At 37.0% G+C, this 19,976-nt stretch overlaps 2 protein-coding genes across 2 annotated transcripts; both read left to right on the top strand.

Annotated features, from left to right (window-relative positions):
• The first annotated feature begins 2,553 nt into the window (after positions 1-2,553).
• LOC149960305 (uncharacterized) lies at positions 2,554-4,539 on the top strand. Its single transcript, XM_090167441.1, has one exon. The coding sequence runs from the start codon at positions 2,554-2,556 to the stop codon at positions 4,537-4,539; it is 1,986 nt and encodes a 661-aa protein (XP_090023567.1).
• A 46-nt stretch (positions 4,540-4,585) lies between these two features.
• LOC149960304 (uncharacterized) lies at positions 4,586-5,068 on the top strand. Its single transcript, XM_090167440.1, has one exon. It carries the CDS (start codon positions 4,586-4,588, stop codon positions 5,066-5,068), a length of 483 nt encoding a protein of 160 aa, XP_090023566.1.
• The last annotated feature ends 14,908 nt before the right edge of the window (positions 5,069-19,976 follow it).

The raw sequence follows: 19,976 nt of genomic DNA, 5'->3' as shown, positions 1-19,976 counted from the left end.
TTACCTGCTTTTAAACCCTAACATGACAGCGTAAGATCCCCTAATTGCTTATATCTAGCTCTCATTTCTCAGGACAAAAAGTGAAGGTTAAGTTTTTTTTTCAATATTTCTAATTCGTTCTCATAGTTTTTATCCCATACCTAAACCTAATAAGAATGGGATAAAGATACGAATAACCCAAAAATGGATCGAGTCGATTAACCGTCAAAGCATAACTGTTAAAACTTTAAAACAACATCACCACGTTTGTAATTTACATTTTGCGGATGGTAACGAAATAATGATATATTTATTATTGCTAACGGGCTTAAACAATGCACTATAATTATGTTCTTGTAATAATTAATTTATCACTATCACCAAATTTGAAGGTTGCAGAATTTTCCTTGCTTGCTTTTCAATTTGTATATTCGCTACCTGAGAGCAAAAGTCAAGTAAGTCGAGATACGTGACTATTGAAAGAAATTCAAAATAAGAATCCTTGTGTGTTTTTAAATTAAGGTGACTCAGTACAAAATTTGCAATATATATTTTCACTCTATTTTTATCAATATCCAATTTTAGATTATCATTGTTATTATGCTAGATTTCGAACTTTAAACTGGTTTTTCTCAAATAGGGGTTTTCAGACTTGCTTGACTCTTGCTCTAAGGTAGCGTATTGTACCTTGTTACCTGTTCAATTCCAAAATGGCGGAACAAATAAAAATGCCAAGTGTTTTGGCATTTCTGTTTCCTATTTTTAGGTTTTTGTGAATTTGGACCCAAGCTTGGAATTGGTCCTTAAAGAACAATTAATAAATCGATCGAGCCATTGACCGCGAATTGTATGTCCTTCCTGCTAGGTGTCTCTATAATGCAATTCGTGCACCCACGTGATATGTGACTTTTGACGTCACAGTCGCGAGCAGATAATATAAAGGTACGCGGAAAGACGAAAAAACGTCAGAGGTACAGCCGGACTTCGTATAGCGAGAACGGCTTTCGCTGTATATTGTCAGCTTCGAATACTTTGAAAACGTCTCAAACTGATGGAATTTAAAATATGATACGAAATATAGTTTAGATAGGACAATAACGTTTTAAACGTGTTTGCTTTACTTGTACTAGGTGTGTCGACCTTGTTAGATCTACGATTTGTAAATCTTTTGATAAGAATAATTGTAAAGGTAATTTGATTGATTCGTATACCGTAATAGTTTCGTGAATTTGAGAAAGTAGAAGTAGATCTTCTTGGAGGTCTTTTCCGTGAACACGTGGTCAAGACAAACACTGTCAACTAAAAGTTTCCGGAAGACATGTCTTGGCTTCATGGATTGATAGCTGTACCGGAAACCATTGGAGTAATACTAGTATTCATAACCGCTTATACAGCATATTATTACTGGTAAGTAGGAGTCTTTTTGAATTTATTTTACACAGATATATGATTGTTAGGAAGCGATGTAATATTCGATATATTTTAGCGTTTGAATAGGTCTTTTTGTAAATTAACGCGGCTTTATTGTTTTATTGTGGCTTTTACGTCACACTCTTACTTTTAGAAGCCTACGAGAGCGAATTACAGTCGCCCGGAATATAGGTTTTTCTAGCGCACGTGCAAATTGCTCTTGTGTCGTAAGAGCAACATTTTATCAAGTTGGCCAAGACCACTTCCTATTTTATAAAATCAACTATTTCATCGCTTCCCACCAATTGACCTACAGTGTATTGTAATATAGGCAACGCTTTTCAGTAATTTGGAAAATAATTTAATTTATAAGGTGAGAACTTAAAAACTATATTGAAAACAATTACTATCTTCATAATATTGAGCCCCGATAAAATCTAAATTATGGGCCCAAAAGCAGGGTTGCCACACGTCAGGGAAATCAGGGAAAAGTCGGGGAATTTAAAAATAGGCCTAAGCAGTCGGAATTTTAAGAATTTGTAAAAATTAAGGGAAAAGTCGGAGAATTCAATTTTATCTGGACACTTTTGAAGGTAATTTTACTCTAGGTCTATGACTAATTCTAAGATTATGATTTATTTCCTTTGTTTGGTTAATTGTTTCAACATTGCAATAAGCTTTTTACTAAAGTATAAATCAATTTAATTATATTAACTTCTGATTAAAGTAAAATATAACCTAAAAATTTTGGCCTTAAAAAGTCAGGGAAAATCTCTTAGTGGTCAGGGAATTCGAATCTAAATATTTAGCGGCAGCCGTGGAGAGCAGTTAGTTGCGTAGATAATTCTACTTTTCGGAGAGAACAACATAGCCGGATTTTTTGAAACCCCCTATTGGACGGTTGAGGCCAACCGTTAGTTATTCGTGGAAATGTACATACCTTATAATTGCAATGGTGATGTACATAGAATACGAACGAACGGGACGAGCAGTATCGGTTTAACTTTCCGCGCTTCGTAGTAGTACCGTAATAAGCAAAGAGAACGGTACACACACGACGTCAAGACGTACCACTAAAGCATGTAAGCCTTTTATGTTTATCAATAGCCATACTTCATATGTATAATTTTAATTTAGGATATCGGCAAGAACGAAGTGGAAACGATGCCTTTAAATCGCCACGCCTTCGGACGTCTGTACAACGCCATGACGGAGAGTCTCGTGGGCGACTCACTTTTCGAGCCGTCAATTCGAACCCTGGTAAAAGAGGAGCGATTGAACGACCCGGATAATTTCCACTTGCAGTATTCGTTCGAAGATTCCCTCGACGACGACACCGAAAACGACTCTCCATCAGCCAGCGAAACTGGGTGCGTCATCGAAAAATACCAGAACGGACAACTAATTGGCCCGTACTCGGAGACGGTTGACGACTGCGATTTCGAGCTGGACAGCGACGATTCAGGGAGCACTATTCCATTCGATGATCTCTTATCCAGCGCCAGTTGCGCTTCGGAGAACAATCCTTCCTCCTGCAAATGGAACATCAGATTCGAAGACGCCGCTGCCATCGTCAAACCATCCAGCAGCGCGGTTGTTAAAATAGTCTGTCCCGGATATTTGCGAGGAAGTTGCCGAGCGTCTCGAGAGGAAAAGTTCATTTGCGAAGACTGTTTGACATTAATAGAATACGATTTCGACGAGAATTTCACATGCTCCTGCGGACGGGGATCGATCACGAACTGCTCCTTCAAATGCAACCACGCGTCGCATCGTGGCGGCTACCACACCTTCGATCGAAGGGAATGCTTGAGGAGATTGAACTCTCTTAAGCCTCGAGAGGAAGTTAACATTCTCGTTCTCGGAGAAACGGGCGTTGGCAAATCCACGTTCATCAACGCATTCGCCAATTACCTCTCGTTTGATACGATGGCCGCAGCGGAAAAATCAGATTTGATTAGTTTGATTCCGTCTTCGTTCACCGTCACCGACCAATTTTACGAAGAGAGAACCGTTCAATTCGGTCAAGACGAGAACGAAGTGCAAGAAACTGGGGCGAGTAAAACGCAGATGTGTCGAGCCTACAGCTTTCCCTCCAAAGAACGCGTCGTCCGCATCATAAACACGCCCGGAATCGGCGACACTCGAGGCGTCAAGCAAGACGCCAAGAACTTCGAAAACATTCTCGGCTTTATCTCTCATTATTCCAGTATTCACGGCATTCTCATGTTGCTCAAACCGAACAACTCTCGTCTGTCTATCTTTTTCCGATTTTGCATTCAAGAGCTTCTGTGTCACTTGCACAAAAGTGCCAGCGAAAATATCGTTTTCGTCTTCACCAACGCTAGAAGTACCTTTTACAGACCGGGAGATACCCTTCCGCCGCTGAAGAAACTGCTCCAAGAGATCAAAGATAAAGAACCTCACGTTGAAATTAAGACTCAAATGAGTACGATTTATTGCCTGGACAACGAGTCATTCCGCTTTCTCGTCGCTTTGAAGAACCAAGTGGTTTTCGACGAAGATTACCGTTCGAACTTTTCCGAAAGCTGGAAAAGATCGGTTGCCGAGTGCGAACGCTTGATCACGCACGTGTCCAAGTTGAAGCCCCATTGCGTGCGGGAAACCATTTCTCTGAACGACGCCAAACGACTCATCGTGGCTCTGTCCAAACCTCTGGGAGATATCACCCAAAATATTCAGTTTAACATTAGCATGGTTCAGGACCAGAAGGAGAAAATCAAGAAAGCCGGCGACAATGTTGAGAATTTGAAGAAGAATCTGTACGTTCCCGTGGTCGATCTGGAACCGATGGAATTTCCTTACCCGAGAACGGTTTGCGGAGCTCCGAAATGTTACACTTTGCACACAATTGACGAGATACAAAAAATAGATTACTCTCAAGTTTGCCACTCCCACTGTTACCTGACTGGCGTTCCCAAAGAGGTCATTAATTGTCCGGCATTGAGGGACTGCTGGGCAATGGGAGGACGTGATTACTGTACACAGTGCGGCTGCCATTACGAGAAGCACATGCACATATATTACGAGAATAAACAAATTTTCAAGAAGAAATTGAACCAGAGCGTTCAAGACGATATCAAACAACGAAGCGAAACGCAAAGAAGGCGTCAAAACGTTGATAGATGATCTGGAGAAAAGAAGCAATTTGTTGCAAAAAGAGCAGGTCACAATCATGAAAACCAGCGCTAAATTTGCCAATTTTCTGAAACGCAACGCCATCACGCCATATAATGACTCGTTGAAAGATTACCTGGAGCACTTGATATCGGTCGAAGAACAGAAAAGCGTGCGAGATACCGAGAGAAAAGCGTTGGTCCAAGAGCTGACCCAAATGAAGGAGTCGTACGAGGCGGAAGTCAGATGTTTGGACGACAGCATGAACTTCGCCGCCCGACACAGAAGCGCCGAAGTCTTGCATTCCGTGACGACTAACGATATCAACGACGCCGTTAGTCAGTTGTTCGACCTGGAAATCAACGGCGATACCATTAGGAAGATGGTGCAGCTATTCGAAAAGGGCAGGGCTTCCGAGCACGCCAATTACTGCGAGCAGGTTTACCAACCGCCGCGGCGCAATCACCACACTGCCGCCAAAAGTGGAACCGGTGCTTTCGGTAAAGCTTTCAACGCTCTGCAGAAGCTCTGGATGAATTGAAAGCCGAACACTCGCTACGAAAAATATTTCTTTTCTTAAAAAAAAACATGAGATTTCAAAATATTTAAATTTCACTTTGTTTTATTAAATTTTGCATTTTCTTAACAAATTATTTTATTTAAATATTAAGTACTCTAGCCAGAGGTTGATGTAAAAAAAAGCCTATTTGTTTTTAAATAAATTTTATTTTATGGATTTTTAACGGTGTATGCCTCGGTCTTGACAAAGTGATTAATAATGTATTTGCAGCTGTAGCGTAAACTTAATTTTAAAAATACCTTGATTATATTTTATTAATAATTAAAAACCAAATTTGTTAGTTTGCTCTGATTTTGCCAATTTCAACAACTTTACCGCCATCTATCGGTTTCTAAAAATTTGCACGGAACAAGGCAGCGCGCTCTTAAAATTAGTCTCGCGCAAAACTACCATCTTGGCCAATTGCGATAAAATAAGAGCGCGTGTCAAAACTGTTGAAGTTGGCTGTACTTGTGGTATTGGAAAATTACTTTACATTATTGAATCTGGCTAATTTTTCTTTTATTTAAAAAAAATATTTTTAAATTAAGTTTGGAAAATAGCAAATATTTCATTATTGAAAATTAAAACTAAATAAGATCATCCTTTAGATTAAACTTTGAAATTTACGCAATAGACGTATGTAAAATTAATTAATATAACACGCGTAGGGACAGAATTGTTTTTAACGTAATTAGCGCCAATCATCCCTTGCTTGGGTTAAGCCCGTTGGCAGAAATGCGAAATTCGTTGATCCACCAGAAATATAGTTCATACATCCTTTAAGAGCGCTTCAAAGTGTAGATTAGTGTGTACAATGTGCACTCCTTCACCAGTGTTGCCACTTTAGATGAAATTTCTGGAAAAGTCAGGGAATTGAAAAATGGGTCTAAAAATCGTAATTTTGATTGCAAATTCTACCTGACAATTGCCAAATTTTGGTATAAAATAAATTCGGGAAAATCTACGTAAATAGGGAAAACCTGGAAAATGGTGGCGAATGGGAAATCTTCACTAAAATATTGGTTAACACATGTCAAATGTTGCTTTACGATAAGTCAGCTAAAATCTCCAGGAATGGCTAGGCAAAACCTGGAAAAGTCGGGGAATTTGAATCTGAAAAAAAAAACCGTGGACACCCTATCATCTTATCCGTAAGAATCAAAAGGGACGGTAGTCCCTATGCAAGGTACGAGTAATAAACAGAGTACAAAAAGTGTAAAGTCTAATAACAATCGTACAAGCCTATTTATTAACATTGAAAAATTAATTAAAGAGCATAATAACGTCACGTTTTCAAAATATTAAAGTAAACAATATCTAAACGTACACGATGTTGGCGAAAGAGCTAGGCAGTTCTCAATATTCCAAATAGGTAAAAGTTCACTTTCCTATTTTGTTTATAAACATTATTTCCGCTTTGTTACGATTAAAGGTATTATAATAATTTCTATTGTTATAAACAAAAAGGCGTAAAATCCACCCAAAAACCATTCGGTTAAAAATTGCCAGGTCTTTTAAACAAAAACGTCACGTCCTATATTACTCTAGGCCATAAAAGTAGTGAAATCAAATAACGGGCAAGATCGGTAATTATATTCCCATAAACGTCATAAACTGGACTTATTTATCGACAAGTGATGTGCTCTGAAGTAATATGCTAGACCTTGCGCGTCCTAAGTGTTTTAATGAGTTAAAATCCTTTGTACAACCATAAAACATTTCAAAGAGAATGGCTAATATTAGAAACGCAGTGTATCAAATATATTGTTTAGATCGAAATATATTATCTTCTTTGTTTAAATTTACTCTTTTACCTTAAAACCATAATTAAATAAAGCAGAGAAGTTGTCACTGCAGTCAACAACTGGTCTGCTTCCAGTAATTTGCCAGTTTCAGTAGTCGCACCGCCACCTATCGATAATGTACAGAAATGTTCGAGTACCACTAGTACGGACAGTTTCAGTAATTTTATCGAGTGTTTTTATTTTGCGAGAATGTAAGAAAACTTAAAAGTCGGGAGGTTGAAATGGTCCCGTGATTAAGTAATGCTGCCATCTACATCGTTTTTAGGAACTAATTCTTGATATTTATGCTTGCCTTTCGTCCGCTATGTTGTAAATTTTATGATTTGTTCACTCTTTATACATTCTTAAGAAAACGTTTTATCTTATATTGACCTTTTTCTTTAATTAACTTGGTAAATTATTTAACTGATATTGTATCATTAGAATCGTTACAGCTAAGCTAAGAAAAACTTGTCTCTTCTAATACTAGCCATTCTCTTTGAAATGTTTTATGGTTGTACAAAGGATTTTAACTCAGTAAAACACTTAGGACGCTCAAGGTCTAGCATATTATTTCAGAGCACATCACTTGTCGATAAATAAGTCCAGTTTATGACGTTTCTGGGAATATAATTACAGATCTTGCCCGTTATTTGATTTCACTACTTTTATGGCCTAGAGTAATATTGGACGTGACGTTTTTGTTTATAGGACCTTGCAATTTGTAACCGAATGGTTTTTGGGTGGATATAGATATCTCCAGGAAATCGTATTTAAATTAATTCATTTAAGGGTGGATTTAAATCGGACTTTCATTGACCTTTTTGATTTTTAACGTTTCCCATATGAAATTTAGAAATTAGGTTTTTTTAGCCTCTCAAAATTATTTGTCTGCTACTTCGATAATAGCAATATTGGATAGTAAGCGGACTACTCTAGTTTCAAAGTTCCCGCGGCAGTGACGTTGCGGAATAGCTTAATTTCATTGGTTGATTTTCAAACCAATGACGTCACTCAAATCGAAGCATGCATTCTAAAATAGTTTTTCGCTTTTTCAAAAAATGTTACACTTAAAGCTCATTGTCAAATTTTTTTACAATTTTTTCGATGACCTTTAAGTGTAGGCTTTTTGAAAAAGCTAAAAAATATTTTAGAGTGCATGGTTCGATTTGAGTGACGTCATTAATTTTTTTCCTTGCTTGTTATCCATACTAACTCTCGCAGGGTGCGTTTTACGACACTGCATCACTGAACATGCCTTACTCTACGGGGGATTTCATCCCCATTTTGGGGGGAAGCTACGCCCCACGAATACCCACCAATTTTCCCCATGACCCTTGGGGGTAGGCCTATTTGAAAATGTGATCAAACCTTGGTGCGCTCATTTGATACCGACCAGCCCATTTTGAGCTCTTGGCTCACGGACTACTGATAGTTATAGGATTCGCCGAAGTACTATGGTGAGTACATATACTAGAGTCGAAACATTTTGTTGTGTATGTCGGGGCTCATTTGGCAACGGCAACATGTCACGTGGTTTTCTAATTTGTCTAGTGTACGAGTAGGGATTTCTGTGTATTACGATCACCTACTGAGTAGCCGCCGCCGCCGTCGTACATACGATGGCTCGCGGTACGTTAGTGGTACTAAGGCGATTGATATCTCACTCGGTAGGCACTATTATAGCCTCGACGGGATTTCCAAAATTTTTGGGATCGGAGCCCGAGAAGTGGGACATTTTCCCACATTAGTGGTTTTTGACGCACGTCTTACGACAGGAAGAAGGTTAGTAAGATTTAATCAAAAACCACAAGTTTTGTTACTTCTAGGCAAATTCCACCTTAGGTTGCAGTCGCGTTGAAAAAAATTAATTTTAAGTGAGTTAATTAGTCATTTCGCGTCATACCTGAATTCTTTACGCGCTGAAGCTATATTCGAATTCCAATTCGATATCTCAATTGGTATTCACTATTATAGCCTCGCCGGGATTTTTATAATTTCTGGGATCGGACCCGAGATGTAGGGCATTTGCGGCCATTTGCCGACTTTAATGGTTTTTTCCTTTTCTTTGCTTTTAATGTTTTTTAAATTTTGGGCGCAGTTCATCTTAGGTTGCCGTCGCGAAGAAAAAATTAATTTAAGTGAGTTAATTAGCCATTTCGCGTCATACCTGAATTCTTTACACGCTGAAGCTATATTCGAATTCCATTGAAAACCCTCCTGAAATAACAACGTATGACCAGGAGCGTAATAATTAAGTGCGATCCTAAATATTTTTTTATGCCCAGAAATAAAAAATAAGTGTGCCACTAAATATTTTTATGACCAGAGGTATATTTCTGGCCAAAAGTAATAAGTGTGACACCAAAAAGATATGACCAGAAGTAATAATTAAGTACGACACCGAAACATTTTAAAATTTCTATAAAATATGACGGGAAGTGATAAAAAAGTTTGACACTTATCGCCGGACCTATATTTTCGGTTTCATCAGTAATTATCACGAAAGTATATTTTTATGACCAGAGGTATTGTTCTGGGGTGATAAAAATATTTTCGTGATTTATTTAAAGAGGTATGACAGTAAGTGGGACAATTCTTTGTTCTGTTTCCACACCAAGTAAAGAGGTAAGAACTTTCGGTGCGCTTTTTTATATTATTCAGGAGGTATCCCCATATGACTAATCCTCCTGATAGTATTCAGGAGGTATGAACTACAGTCGGCTAGCTCTTTAAAGCTGAACTCCCAAAGACCCGGTTAGAGGTCGACGGGGCGCTTTAACCGGTTAACACATTTCGATTCTTGTTTTATTTAAATCGCATTTTTTTATTTTATCGTTTTTTGACTTGTATAACCTGTATAATTAACCGATTTTTTATTTTATGAGTTAGCTAATCTTGAATAGGCCGATTAAAATATTTCGCGTAAGTTGTTATCTTTCCTTCACTACGAGAGGATTTCGGAAAGGGGGTAGGAAGGGGAAGTAAGTCTTTGACGTATGTTCAACAGCAGCGCCATCTATGAACAAATATCAAAACTATAAAAAACGTTAAAAACAAATTTCGTCTGCTGCGGTATTTTTGTGGGAAACATAAGCCTTAGCAAGAATCGTGGCCTCACGCGAACGTGTCTTATGATTAACACGTAAATTATTAGTTAAAAATATAAAATGAATCGTCTAATTGGAATTGGAGGATCTACTATCATACATTGAAACAAAGCAAATATAAATGCTGTTTGCTTTGTAAGAAGCACGAACATTCGCTTTAATGTAAGAGACATTGACTAGGTTGCCAGTGTGATAAGAAAACATTCGTGACTCTGTTAGATTTGAACATACGGTAGCCTTTGTTTTTGTGTTTTTTACTTTCTTGAATGATGTTTTACAATAATCTCATCCGAATATTCTTTGGGGATAGTTTACTCCAATTTCCTTTTGCGATTAATTCTGCAATTTTGACTGAACTATTGTTAGGGCTAGGCTTGAGAGCGTCCCTGAAAAATATTACCGATAAACACTTTTTTTATCAGTCTATTCTATAATGCCTTTATCTAAGAACATAAAATTCAAATTTTATTTAAATGTTATTTAATTAACATTTATCAAAAACATTAACAAACCTTTTCTTTGGAGAATCCATCGCTTCAAACTTGCCGTTTCGTGAATTGCGAATTCGTTAGACTGCAAAACAAATCGTCGAAGTTGGCCGTAAATTCCGACCAAACAGAGAGTACTGATGGGAAGTCTCCTCGTAGGGTAATATTTTTATCGGCCTATTAAATGATAGCTTAATTGAATTTAATTACTATTTAATATTTTAGTTTGCTCAGATTTTCGATGTATTTTAACTTTTTAAGAGACTATTTTGGTCATTTTTATTCCTACATTAAAATAAATTGTATGATTTAAAACAATGATTTTTTCTTAAAAATAAGTTGATTTAAATATTGATTTTAATCATGAATTAAATCAGTCAACCCTGCCACTGCCGTATTCCTCATAACTTTTCAATTAGGTGATACGTCACACATTAAGAGCGACTTGGTTGAATATTTTATTTCCAGCTAGTACCGATCATTTCTGAACTACGTTTTCGGTTGCATTAAGAAAATTTAATTTTAAGTGAGATTTCTGGTCAATTCGCGGGACCCCACAACCCGCGCACGCACTATTGTCATATTTCAATTTCGTGCCAATTGATACAGGCGCCATCTAACTCGTTCGCGTTTCACTACCTTATTTCCAAAACCAGGTAACCGGAAAAATTCATTTTGTCTAAAACTTAATTGCAATAAACGTGTATTTCCAAAACAGATAACTCAAAAATTCATTTTCGATAATATCTATCTTGGGTTTATTAAGTTAATGTACAAATTGTTTAAATTGAAAATTAATATTTAAAATATATTATAACATAGGCAGCCCTGATACTGAATCACTTCTCTCACTTAAAATTACTTTTTTTTTTAAATCTCACTAAAAGCCACTTCCCAAAATTATTTACTATTTAACAGTTTTTCGAATTTTTAGATTTCCTTAACATTGAACGTTAGAAAATAACCCTTTTTTTACAAATAATATAAATTAATTTTTTTTGAATAGAAAATAAACCGTTGAAAAAATCTATTAGTGTAGAAGTGGAATTAACCCAAGCCATGCTTGTAGGTGTTGTGAAAGTTGAAGAAGTTGAAAAAAAAAACGGCTGACGCCATTCAAAAGAAAATAGATTAAAACAAAATCAAGTCTAATTTCGTCTTTTCTAAAACAAAGTTCTATAACTTCCTATGGTTATAAAGTTACTATTTTGGTTGTGTAACTCGTAAAAAAAAGCAATGAAACAGTAATTTTTTAACCATTTTTCGTAGATTTTCAGTAACTTTTGTAAAAATATTAGTCACTAAACTCACTAAATTCTACTATGTAAGTGAGTACTTAAATGTCCGTGACATCTTGTTGTTTTCTCTATTTAAATAAAGATCGAGTAATTGGCGTTCTTGCCTATTCCTTCTGAGAAACAGGAAATCCGGTCAATTTCTACAAATTATTTGAATGACTCTAAATTGGCGGGAATCTAACGATTTTTGTATATTAATTAACACAGATGGTTTTCGTTACGAGCTTCAATGAACAATTCGTCAAATTGTGAGGCCGTTGTTACATATAGGTGAAATTTTAGCAGACACAATGTAATTTATTTAGTTTTTAAGTTAATTTGAAGTAGTTTAAATTGAAATAAGTTTTAATTTCATTGCTGTTACTTTTAATTAGTTTTAATTTTCCTTTAGTAAGTGGTTTCCATTATATTTAATCAATTCGTTCTTTTTCAGCCACAATATCAAAGATGAACTACGACGAAGTCAAGAGGGCTGCTCTAGGACGATGCGCAAAATTAGGCGATCTTTACAATGCGTACGAAGACCGATTTTTGAATCATTCCATATTATTGCAACCCGAAATGATTGAGCAGCACAAAACAATAACACAAATGAATTACGAGTTCAAATCATCGTTCACTTTGGACGAGACGCTCTCGAAGAGGCTAAAAGGCCTGGACATTCCAGCTGACCAAGCGTTGGGATTACAATTTGGGGTGCACGACGACCACCTCGAAGGATACGATGATTTAATAAAATGGGAGAAGCAAACTAACAGAGCAATCAGAGGAACATTAGTCCATTCAATTTTCGCCCAACAAGAAAACGTTGATATAAAGTCGAAATGCTTTAGCGACGCGTTCATAAAGGAAGCTCCTGGTGGATATTTAACTAAAAGCACCCACGTCGTCACTGGAGTAACTTTGGGCGGCCGCATTATCGTTTCCTTTGACTGTAAAATTCCGTCTGAACCTGAGCGAGAAAGAACCACGACTCAACTCAAGAGATTCTTGGAGGAATTTAAAAAGCACGTGGCGAATCTAGGTCCTTTGAAAGCTAAATTAGAAGAATATGATAACCTGGATATTTCTATCAAAATTAACGGAGACGTGGAATTTGATTCGCAAATTGAGTGCAACTCTCTCGGGGATTTAATTGATTTTAAATTTCCCGAGTTGGTTAAACACGTATCGACCAAACATCCTCGTGCCATCTACTACAACATGTTCTCAATTATTAAGATTTCTTCCATCCGTATAAGCAGATAATTAACCAAAACTTTATATCCTTTACTCTCAAGTAAATTAGTAAATATAGAAAATTATTTTTCTGATTTGAATAAAGCGGACTGTGACATGAAAGATTTTCTGAGAGATATCGAAAAGAATAGAGATACTAGACTCATTAAAAATTTCTCTCAAATTGAGAAAATTGTTTCTTACAAAAACGACTTTCCGGGTAAACTCTTGGAGCAAAGAGATCGTTTCAAAAACATGATTTCCAATGACAGGTCACCAAACAATATGAACAGTTTTATCGCCTTGGAAAAGATAAAAGATAGATTACCCGTAAAACAAGTGAAAGCGATCCTGGGTGAATTTAGCGGGCAAAGAATTGGTCTCCAATGTTATTCAGAACTCAAAGATCGCAACTGCCCGCTGATACGCGATGATAAAGAATTGGAGAAAACGAAACGACATTACGAAGATGTTTTTGTACTTCATTACGTTCCCGAAAATGAAAAATTATTTGAAACGCATGAATGGAAAAGAAATTACAATTTATTTTTTGCAATACTCGATCTCAAAGCCTCCAATGACACCATGGGTGTTTTTACGATGGAACATGAAGCGATCATGTGGATCCTCTCATGGTTCTCTCGCCAACCCAAAGTACGTGTCGCTCATTATCACAAGGGAAAAGAAGTAAGTAGCGACTGCTTGTCTAAACGTGGTGAGCGCTTTGCGACACTTTTGGCTGAGGAACTTTGCAATGAAACAAAGAGAACAAAAGTTGATAGTTCGAGAAAAAACCCTATATCGCAAACTAAACCAACACTTCACATCCATTTTAACCAGGAAAAACCGTTTCCGCAACTCAAGTGTCCAGAGGGAGATGGAAATTTGACCCAATCGAAAGCAGAAACAAAGTTTGAAGAAGAAAGTTCTATAATCTCGAACGAAAAATGTAATTCAGATACTAGTACTATTCATTCTCGAACCTCAAGTGAGCACGTCCATTCAAATATTCAACACCTAAATGAAAAGCAGAATTTTGGAATAACTGATAGCGTAACTATGGTAAAAGACTCCACGACTTCCGGCAAGAACGATTCAAATTCCAAGAAAGATTTTGTAAAGGATGATAAGGAAACTAACGCGGAAAAGTCTTCTTATTCAGGCAAGAACAATTCAAAATCTAATGAAGATTTTGGAAATGATGATAAGGAGTCTAACGCGGAAAAGTCTTCTTATTCCGGCAAGAACGATTCAAAATCTAATGAAGATTTTGGAAATGATGATAAGGAGTCTAACGCGGAAAAGTCTTCTTATTCCGGCAAGAACGATTCAAAATCTAATGAAGATTTTGGAAATGATGATAAGGAAACTAACGCGGAAAAGTCTTCTTATTCCGGCAAGAACGATTCAAAATCTAATGAAGATTTTGGAAATGATGATAAGGAGTCTAACGTGGAAAAGTCCTCCTATTCAGGCAAGAACGATTCAAAATCTAATGAAGATTTTGGAAATGATGATAAGGAAACTAACGCGGAAACGTCTTCTTATTCCAGCAAGAACGATTCAAAATCTAATGAAGATTTTGGAAATGATGATAAGGAAACTAACCTGAAAAAGTATTCGACTTCCGGCAAGAACGGTTCAAATTCCAAAAAGTGTAATGGAAAAGCAAGCAAATCCACGAAAACGGACAAAAAATATAATCCATTACAAAAGCCGGAAAGTCGTGAAGAATATGACACTCCACCATATTTGTCTATTTTCGTTGAGGAAACCTCTGCAGAAACTGAAACAAAAATACCCGCAAACATGAGCGTATCATGCACTGCTAAACCTGACGAGCAATTTGAAAAGGTTCCGGAAATTATCGAGGAAGACGCTGCGTTACTTCAAATTGCTTGCCCATCTTCGTTGTTTGGCAAATGCCAACTGACCGGAACCCACGTCTTCCACTGCGACAGTTGTTCTAAAGAACTGTTCTACTGTTTCGACAAAAACATTTATTGCGAAAATTGCGGGAAAGCACCAGCGACCAGCTTCGCTTTTAAATGCAGCCACCCGACACACGGAGAAGATTTCTTTCGGTTCGAAAGGAGAGACGACTTGTTGGGCATGCTCGAAAAACTGAAAACACGCCAAGATTTGAACATTTTGATTCTGGGAGAAACGGGTGTTGGCAAATCCACGTTCATCAACGCTTTCGCCAACTACTTGAACTACGACACTCTGGAGGAAGCTGAAAAGTCGGAACTGATCGGACTCATTCCGACCTCATTCACGCTCTCCGACGAAAATTTCGATGTTATCCAAGTGAAATTTGGCGAAGAAGACCAAAACGAAGGCAACGAAGATTTCGCCTCCAAAACCCAAAGCTGCAAGGCATATTGTTTTCTGTGCGGCGAGAAGATGGTTCGCCTCATTGACACCCCCGGAATAGGTGACACCAGAGGAATCGACCAAGACGCCAAGAACTTCGTTAATATCCTCGGCTTTATTTCCAACTACACCAACATCCACGGAATTCTTCTGCTAATGAAGCCTAATAATTCTCGCTTAAATATATTCTTCAGATTTTGCATTCAAGAACTTTTAAAACACTTGCACAAAAGTGCCAGCGAAAATATCACATTCGTCTTCACGAACTCCAAGAGCACCTTTTACAAGCCAGGAGACACTTTCTCGCCTTTGAAGAAACTGCTGGGGCAACTTAAAGACATCTGTATCCCGCTGAACCAGGAGACCGTTTACTGCTTGGACAACGACGCCTTCCGCTTCCTGGTCGCGCGACGAAATTATGTCCAATTTCTGGAAGGTGACCGCGCAGAGTATTCTTTCAGTTGGGAAAAGTCGGCTTCCGAGTGTGACCGTTTGCTGAAGCGCATTGACAAGTTGAAACCTCATTGCGTTAAGGACACTCTGTCGATTAACGAGGCGAGAAGACTGATCGTTTCGTTGGTGCAGCCGCTAGGAGACATCGTTATGGTCATACAAGAAAACCTGTTCTACTTGAATTATCAAATTGAATCTATTCGGTCCAGCAAGAACAATCGCCAACAGCTACAGAGAACTCTGTACGTTCCAATGGTCGACCAACAATTCATTCCATTAACAAACCCCAGAACCGTTTGCCAGTCTGAAAAGTGCGTCATTATGGAAGGAGAAAATGAAATCTATCAGATTTGCCACGATCCGTGTTACCTCAGTAATATCACCCCAGACGTCGTAAATAACAAGGAACTCAAAAACTGCGTAGTTTTCAAAGGCGATCTCTGTATCACTTGCGGCTGTTCTTGGAAGGATCACATCCACCAACGATACGTAATAAAAATGTCGTACGTCAAGAAACTGGACCAATCGAAGGCCAGCGAAATGCGAGACTGGAAAGTCCGCCAAGAGAAAGCCGAAGAAGTGAAACTGGAGTTAGAAATGCGGAGATCAAAATATCAGGATGAATTGGATTTTGTGATCAAAGCCAGCGCCATGTTCTCGCACTTTATCACGTCCAATTCCATCACTCATCAGTCGGATTCCATCATGAACTACCTCGACTTTTTGATCAGCAAGGAAAAGACCAAGCGGAGGATCGCCAATTCGGCAGCGGACAACCGGCATTTGGAGTTGGAGTTGGAAAAAGTTAAAACCGCTTATTCTAATCAGTTAAAATTAAACCAACAGAATTCGGAAGAATGCAACGCTCAAGCTGTAGAAGTACACGTCAGTATGCTGTATTCTCTTCCCCTTTTTGGCGAAAGGTTCAAGTGCATCTCGGAGCAGCACGAGAGGGCCGTTGCTCTGGAGATCGCGTCGCATTCGGAACGTGTCTACGTCCCAAAGAGTGGAGCGAGTAGATTCCATTTCCCCAAATAACATTACTTTTGGATTTTCTTATTTTTTTCTAATGAATAATACTTAAAATAATGTTGTTTTCGTTTTCCTTTAAAGTTGTATTGTTCTGAAGGTTTTACAAGGTCGATATTTCAGAACATGGATCTTTGTAAACCTAATAAATTATATTTCTTATTCTAAACTTCCTATTCTAATATTTATTTTCGAAGCTTTCCTCCAGCTCCTTGGGGGCTCTATTCATTTCGGGTTTCCTACTTTTTATAATTTGAGTTCTTGTAATAATACTATGAGATGTACTAAACTATAATTAGTGTTTAAACAGTAACGTGTTATAAGTTTTTTGTGATCAATTGATATTAGCTATGATGTAGCTTATTGCGTAAGTGGGGTGGCGGAGTGGTTAGCATTTTTGCGTCGCAGCAAGAGAAGCAAAGATGGGCCCTTGTTTTTCCTATCTTTTTACCTCTCAAAATCATTAAGATGGCGCCACTATCACTATCCCGATCAACTTTTTTTAAAACCCCACAACATTTAAATATCAATTTAAACTCAAAGATGAGTATCTTTTCTTTATCAATTTTCTTTCCTCTCAAGATTTTCATATAGCGCCACTATCACTATTACGATCAATTTTTCTATCAATATCCCAAAAAGTGTAAAGATCAAATGAAAATCAAAAATTAGTACTTTCTATCAAATAGATTTTTACCTTTGAAAAATTTTGAGTAAACACCACTATCAAATTCCTATCATTTTTTTTCTAATGGTTAAGTCTATATATTAAATCAAAATCAAATGAGTACTTTCTACCAGATCAATTTTGTTCCTTTCAAAAATCTTTACAAGGTATACCTCTATTAAATTCCAATCAATTTTTCACTAAAGTCACTTAAGTTTATATATCAAATCAAAATCAAATAGGCACTTTTTTCTCCGAATACCTAAAATAGAAATTTACAACGCTAATCCCTAATCCACCGGAATAATGTGAACTACGGTTTTGGTTTTAGTTTTACTTGGCCCACCACGGGCAACTTCGATGACGCGCTTAAGCGCGAACAGCGCCTCATCAAAGTTGGCCGTGCTTTACCCATGCCGAAAATATTCATTGCACGCGAGATCACGTGACTCTCGTCAAAAGACATGTTTTAGAGGAAGCATGGACGAACTGACCCTTACAAAATATTTCTATAGGTTTTCTATGAAATCTTATAGAAACGTATAGAGGGCCTATAGATTTCTATATCCTGTAGAGTGCTCTATAAATATCTCTATAGAAAATACACTAATTTTTTCTATAGAAATTATATGGATTGATTTCTATGTTGTTTTCTACAATAATTATATCAGAATATACCAGCTATTTCTATAGAAATTATATGGATGGATTTCTATGGTGTTTTCTACAATTATTATACCAAAATATACCAGTTATTTCTATAGAAATTATATGGATTGATTTCTATGGTGTTTTCTACATTTATTATATCAAATTATACCAGTTATTTCTATAGAAATTATATGGATTGATTTCTATGGTGTTTTCTACAATAGTTATATCAAAATATACCAGTTATTTCTATAGAAATTGTTGGTTATTTGAATTCTCCAGATTAATTTGCCAAATGGAAATATAAATTGGCACCAAAGTGAAAGCTCAAAATTATTATGGTTAATTTGAAAAACACCCCAAATATGTTGTTGAGTTCGCCCAAAGGGTTTATATTTGCAAAATTGATTTATAAAGGACATCGCACTTCTTCTATGGGATTTGGCTTTCGACCGATTTTTTTCCAAATTAAACATGTTGTTGGGCTTGATCAAAGGAGCAAAATTGTCCATTGCCATTTTTTCCTAGCTCCTATAGTTTGGCCAGTAGCAGCGGTCAAAAGTGGACGAAGCTTAGTGTAGTCTATTTGTTAAAAGAAGTCTTAGCCCTTCGCTTAGCGCTCTATGTTTGCCCGTCGCTAGTCCGGGCTCACTATCAATAGAGGTTTCTTGCCGAAATTCCAGGTGCTTCCCAAAACCGAGCGTCGTACTTGGTTTCGTTCTGTTCGTACGACGTTCTGATCGCACGATGAACGAACTCAGTAGATAAATAGTTAAGTATTGAGTCTTAACTGTCGTGTGACCGTGACTTTATGTGCTGTATCGATAAATAGGTGTTTGATCTGTTGTTGAGTGACTGTTTCTTACCTATGAGCGAGTGTTGAATGTGGCATTCAACGAAACGGTTAATCATATATATTCTGATTTCTGTAGTATTTATTTTATTTTATTATTGCTCATAAAATATTGATTAATAAATAATTTCACGTACGAAAATTCATCGAATAATAAGTTGCGAGAAAAGAAATAATGAAGTAGAGGTGTAAAAATATTGGCAAGAAAACTCTATTGATAGTGAGCCCGGACCAGCGACGCGCGAGCGTAGAGCGCTAACCGATGGGCCGTGACACCTTTTAACAAATAGACTATACTAAGTTTTGTCCACTTTTGACCGCTGATACTAGACAAACTATAAGAGCTAAGGAAAAATAGCACGAGACAATTTTGCTCCTTTGATCAAGCTTAGCAACATATTTCATTTTGAAAAAAATCTGTCGAAAGCCAAATCCCATAGAAGAAGTGCGATGTCCTTTCAACGAGTTAGTGGAAACTCTAAATGGGGAATAATAAAAGTGGTTCACTTTGGTGTACTATAGTTATTTCAGTGTGAAAAACACCCCAATATGGGTTTGAATTCACCCGAAGGGTTACGATTTGCCAAATAGAAGTATAAATTGGCACCAGGGAGTGAAAACTCTCAAAAATTTGATGTACTACAGATATTTAAATGTGAAAAATATCCTAGGTTTTCTATAAAAATATCCTAGGTTTTCTTTAAAAATATCCTAGGTTTTCTATAAAAATATCCTAGGTTTTCTATAAAAATATCCTAGGTTTTCTATAAAAATATCCTAGGTTTTCTATAAAAATATCCTAGGTTTTCTATAAAAATATCCTAGGTTTTCTATAAAAATATCCTAGGTTTTCTTTAAAAATATCCTAGGTTTTCTATACATATATACTAGGTTTTCTATAAAAATATCCTAGGTTTTCTATAAAAATATCCTAGGTTTTCTATAAAAATATCCTAGGTT

The sequence above is a fragment of the Leiobunum rupestre genome, chromosome 2 (genome assembly GCF_980474605.1).
Source record: "Leiobunum rupestre chromosome 2, qqLeiRupe1.1.hap1, whole genome shotgun sequence".
In the NCBI taxonomy this organism is placed as follows: domain Eukaryota; kingdom Metazoa; phylum Arthropoda; class Arachnida; order Opiliones; family Sclerosomatidae; genus Leiobunum; species Leiobunum rupestre.
Note: the sequence above shows the minus strand (reverse complement) of the source record. Positions and strands in the feature narration are given on the sequence as shown.

Bases quoted from the DNA above. Each gene is read 5' to 3' on its own strand.
- LOC149960304 (XM_090167440.1), top strand. From the start codon at position 4,586: ATGAAAACCAGCGCTAAATTTGCCAATTTTCTGAAACGCAACGCCATC.
- LOC149960305 (XM_090167441.1), top strand. From the start codon at position 2,554: ATGCCTTTAAATCGCCACGCCTTCGGACGTCTGTACAACGCCATGACG.